The sequence below is a fragment of the Buceros rhinoceros genome, unplaced genomic scaffold (genome assembly GCF_000710305.1).
Source record: "Buceros rhinoceros silvestris isolate BGI_N320 unplaced genomic scaffold, ASM71030v1 scaffold21162, whole genome shotgun sequence".
Lineage (NCBI taxonomy): Eukaryota > Metazoa > Chordata > Aves > Bucerotiformes > Bucerotidae > Buceros > Buceros rhinoceros.
Window position 1 is genome coordinate 134 of NW_010398568.1, and position 4,486 is coordinate 4,619.

A 4,486-nucleotide genomic window follows, 5' to 3' on the forward strand; every position below is an offset into this window, starting at 1 on the left:
TGGCACCAACAGCCGTGTGTGAAGCTCGCAAGACTGAAGCTACATGTCGGTACATCAGGTAGTATAATTACCCAAACCCCCTCCCCCGGAGACTCCAACTGACCTAAAACCATCCTTTTAGCAACCAAAGGTCTGCTCAGGCCCTACCAGTCAAGCCACACTGACAGTTAAGCTGCAGTTGCTCGTACGGACCAAGCTCAAACAGCTCTGCGTTTTCTACAAACTGCCAAATCATCAGGTTTGGTTTCCGAAGAGATCTGTCACTCCAAAATACGAAACCAACTTGGCCTTTTAACAGAACCTGATCTACGACCACAAATACAGTAAAACTCTGCAATGCGATACAGGCAAGCTCAGTTCCTGGCTACGGTGCTATACACATCAGAACTGCAATGCTTCCTTCTTTTTAAAGACAAGATCAAAGACAAATTATTTCTCACATCACCTCATTAAAAGCATCTATTGTTTGCATACAAATAGCTTGTTTAGAAAAAAAAGATTCTGCCCATCTCTGTCTCAATATGTCAAAGGAAACCTGATTTCAGGCAATGCTAATTTTTAACATTCCTATATACGTATGTATAAAGAGAGGATGGGGGAAGCACTATCATCAGACCACCTCCTAATACAGGCTCAGGACATTGCAATAACCGGCTTTTATTTTTTACATATGAAAAAGTAACGAACAGAAAATGTACACGTCTCCTGGACTCCCTCTCTGCACTGACACTGGACCTTGTTTTCAATCTGACTGTGTTCCCGTGAAATGCGGCGGCTTCACCAGATCGCAGCGACAGCTGTTGGGTAACAGACATGACTCAAAACCCATTACTTGCATCAAAGACAGTATTTTTAAACCAAAATCTACCAGAGTAATTCTTATTGTGTAATTGCTTTCAGTATTCCTCGGAGAACTTTGTAGCTCATTAACTGCTGGCTCTCTTTGGGAGGAAAGCAGGGTCCGCGCTCCGTCACGTATGCGTAGGGAAATCTAAGCACCCACAGTCCATCGGATGGAAGAGTTATTTCCTGCTTCTCAGGGTAAAATACAGGGCAAGGTGGTGGCCCTGGCTGAACCTGAAAATACAAGGAAGTGTGAGTAGATCATCAAATGTCATTAGAATAAAAAAAAACCCCCAAAATGTAAAAGCAAACTGAATCCAAGGAAGTCTCCTAGGCCTTGACTAAGGTTCATATCCACTCCAGCACCTTCCAGGAAACCACTGTGCTGTTATCCTGAGACATCCACCAATTTCCAACTCAAATTCAGCATCTTCGCTGGGATAAAGTCTGCAGATGAGGTCCTACCAAAGAGATCCAAACAGACACACCAGCCCTTCGCCTCTCGCGAGGCACTGTGTGAAGACCGGATTTCAACCACAGACAGCCCTGGGCTGTTACCTCGCTCCAAGCTATCATGAATTTTGAAGAATTTCAGCAACATTTAACGGAGCTCTTGTATAATTCATATTCAAAGATTCAGAAAGTCTTACTCACATGAGGAACAGACGTGTGGAACCCACCACACACAGCATAATGGATATTCCAAATAAAAACACACCCGTAGGAAGGGTGTCAGAGAGGTGTAAGCTGGGAATGGGGAGCAGTCTAAGTACTGGCACACGCCGGGCCTTCAGTTCTTGCCTCCGTTTCAAACGCTAACAGGATAAATTGCAAACCACACTGAAATGTTGGTATGAGGCTTCAGTCAGCATTTCTTTAACTTCTAAACCAAAGCAGGTTCATATCTAAGTGGCTGAAGGTGTCCCCTAAAAGAAGCCAACTCTGATGGTGATTCAGTGCTAAGGATCTCGTGGCACTCGGCAAACAGCTCAAAGGGTTATGAAGTGTCCCAGATCTGCCCCCCACCTCATACGGACTCGTTTTGTGTTGACTGTTGGTATTCAGTGACCCTGCTACACAACGAACACCAACTTTCTGCCATAGTCTAAAAAATAATAAGTACTTGTGAGCATACAGTATCTCATATAACTGAAGAAAGAAACACTTGTTCATATTTCACTACCTTAAAAAGGAAGTGTAAATGGAGCTTTTTCTTCATTTTTTTAATATGCATCTCAAAAGGGAAAAAAATCCTCTGTTAAAAAACCCAGCACTTTTTCACCTCCTAAATTCACAGGGTAACTAATAATAGTTAACCTCGGCAATGAGTCACTGCTGTTCTCGACGACATTTCAAAAGGTACATTCATTCTTACGCAGTCATTACTCACTTGTTATCTTTTTAAAAGAAGCTGCTACAGAAGGGAATGCTGTTAGTTCATTCGTGAGGTTTTTTTGAAACTTACTTATACGAAGTATAAAGCTGGCACAAGCCAGTCTTGAAGTTTAAAAAAAATGCAACTGTTATCAAACAGATACTCTTGGCCTTAGAGAACTTGACCCAAGCAGGTTTGAGCTGGGAGGAGTTTCTTGTAGCATCCCTCTGACACCCTTTGCCCACCGCCCTTGTCCTTCCAGTCCTGCAGTTGATATAACAAACATCCCCATCCCTGTGCTTGCCAGATTCCCTCTTCCCTTTCTTACCTGAGGAGTTAACATGATCTGCAGCGGAGCATCAGGAACCACCACAAAGAGTCTCATGAACTGAGCATAATGAGGCTTGAGCCCTCGTCCTTGAGTTGACGACAGGATGTACAGCGGCATGTCAGAATTGAGGGCTTTGATGGCGGATTCCTTCGGCCCCCCTACCATCACTTTCATGACCTTATCGGGCCCTGAACACATGAACCTCCTACCACGGGCATCTTCATATTCAAACCCTACAAAGGCTCGAGCTATGTCGTCTCTCCGTCTTCCTCTTCCCATCACAACTGAACTTCTTTTTCCAGGAATGGCCTTGTTCGGTGCAGGCCAGGAATTGGTATCTAAGTCTCCTTCATCTTCAGTCCTTGTCCTGATGACAATGTCCCCATCACTTTCATGACCTTATCGGGCCCTGAACACATGAACCTCCTACCACGGGCATCTTCATATTCAAACCCTACAAAGGCTCGAGCTATGTCGTCTCTCCGTCTTCCTCTTCCCATCACAACTGAACTTCTTTTTCCAGGAATGGCCTTGTTCGGTGCAGGCCAGGAATTGGTATCTAAGTCTCCTTCATCTTCAGTCCTTGTCCTGATGACAATGTCCCAAGGCATTAAATAGTTTGTTCCCGGGATAAAGCCTTGTTGATCTAAGCCTGTGTGGAAGTTATAGGCCTTAGCAGGCCCCAGCTTAACCAGTGACCAACTGGAGAATTTAGGCAAAAGGCCTTTGGGGCAATTCGAATGGAGCATCCCAGGGAGGTACTCAACAGTGGACGCCTGGCGATCTACCAGGCTTGGCCTTTTCTCACTTTTGGAGTCCCCGCTCTGCCCGTGACTTTCTGTGTTGTCTCCTCCACCCTGGGCGTCAGGTGGGTAAGTGCCTAAGCTGCCCGTCGACTGACCCAGGCTGAGGGCTAAGCTTAGGCCTGTGCTTTCTCCCTGAGTCTGAGGTTCTTTTTCTTTAAGTTTCTCAATCTCGCCTTCTGGAGGGGCAGGCGATGACTCGTCCCGAGCAGGGGCTGGATCGGGTGTGCTTGGCTGAAATATGGGAAAGTTGATGTGCTCCAGTTTCCCACAGCATTTTTCTTCCAGCAGCTATGAGAAAGAAAATGTGGTTAACTTTGCATCTTCCCCCTCCAAGATGAGGGACTTCAGAGTTGTAACATTCAACAGCTACAGTTAAGATTCAAGAGGATTGCGCTACGCGAGAACCAAAGCACTGATGGGAATACAGCCCACAGACATGAACCAATGCACTTGAAGTGCAAATAGATGCTCCCACGTGCACGCACTGGTGAAGACTGGAACTGCCCGCTCTGGTCAGCCCATCCAGCAATCAATTCTGCTCCCAGAAATACCTTTCCCAAGCAACATTTACAAGTTAGCAAGGTTAAAAGGAAGCATACTTGTCCTCGCTTTAGAACACAGACTTTGGGGATGAAGCAAAAGCATTGCCTGAGGCCAAAATAGAGACTTAATAGTTACCTGGTAGAAGTCATAATTAGCTGCTTTGATATCAAAGGGGTCATCGCGAGGAGCTTGTTTCCTTCCACAGTTACAGGCACCAGTGGAACGAGCCCGGCTGTTGTGGTACAGAATTGGGGGATTTCTGTCTGCTTCTGGCTTTTCCCCTAAAAGTGAAATCAAGCAAACCCTGGTTAAATTGCTCACCATTTCTAGAGATTCCCTTCATCTGCTGCTTCCTGCTTGCTATATGCACAGGCAAATTTATTTGCCAGCAACGCCAGTTTGTCAAGCAACTCCCCCCTTTCCCGTCTGTAGTACCCACAGAGTTCCAGTGTAGGTTATGCCACTAAACTGAATCCTCTTCATTTTTACAACCTCTTCCTAAAAGGCATAAGAAGTTCTACCTGCAACAACTGCGTATCAGATAGTTTCTATTCCTTGAGTAACATCAACCAAGCTATTAAAAAAAAA

General features: G+C 45.3%; 1 protein-coding gene across 1 annotated transcript in view; it reads right to left on the reverse strand.

Annotated features, from left to right (window-relative positions):
- Window positions 1-827: 827 nt before the first annotated feature.
- SMG8 (SMG8 nonsense mediated mRNA decay factor) overlaps window positions 828-4,486 on the reverse strand; it is a gene marked incomplete at its 5' end in the record, with an annotated part of 5,566 nt that continues 1,907 nt past the window's right edge. The window contains 4 exon segments of the mRNA XM_010131161.1: window positions 828-1,077; window positions 2,547-2,751; window positions 2,973-3,643; window positions 4,034-4,179. Of these exon segments, the coding sequence (XP_010129463.1) occupies window positions 880-1,077; window positions 2,547-2,751; window positions 2,973-3,643; window positions 4,034-4,179 (1,220 nt within the window).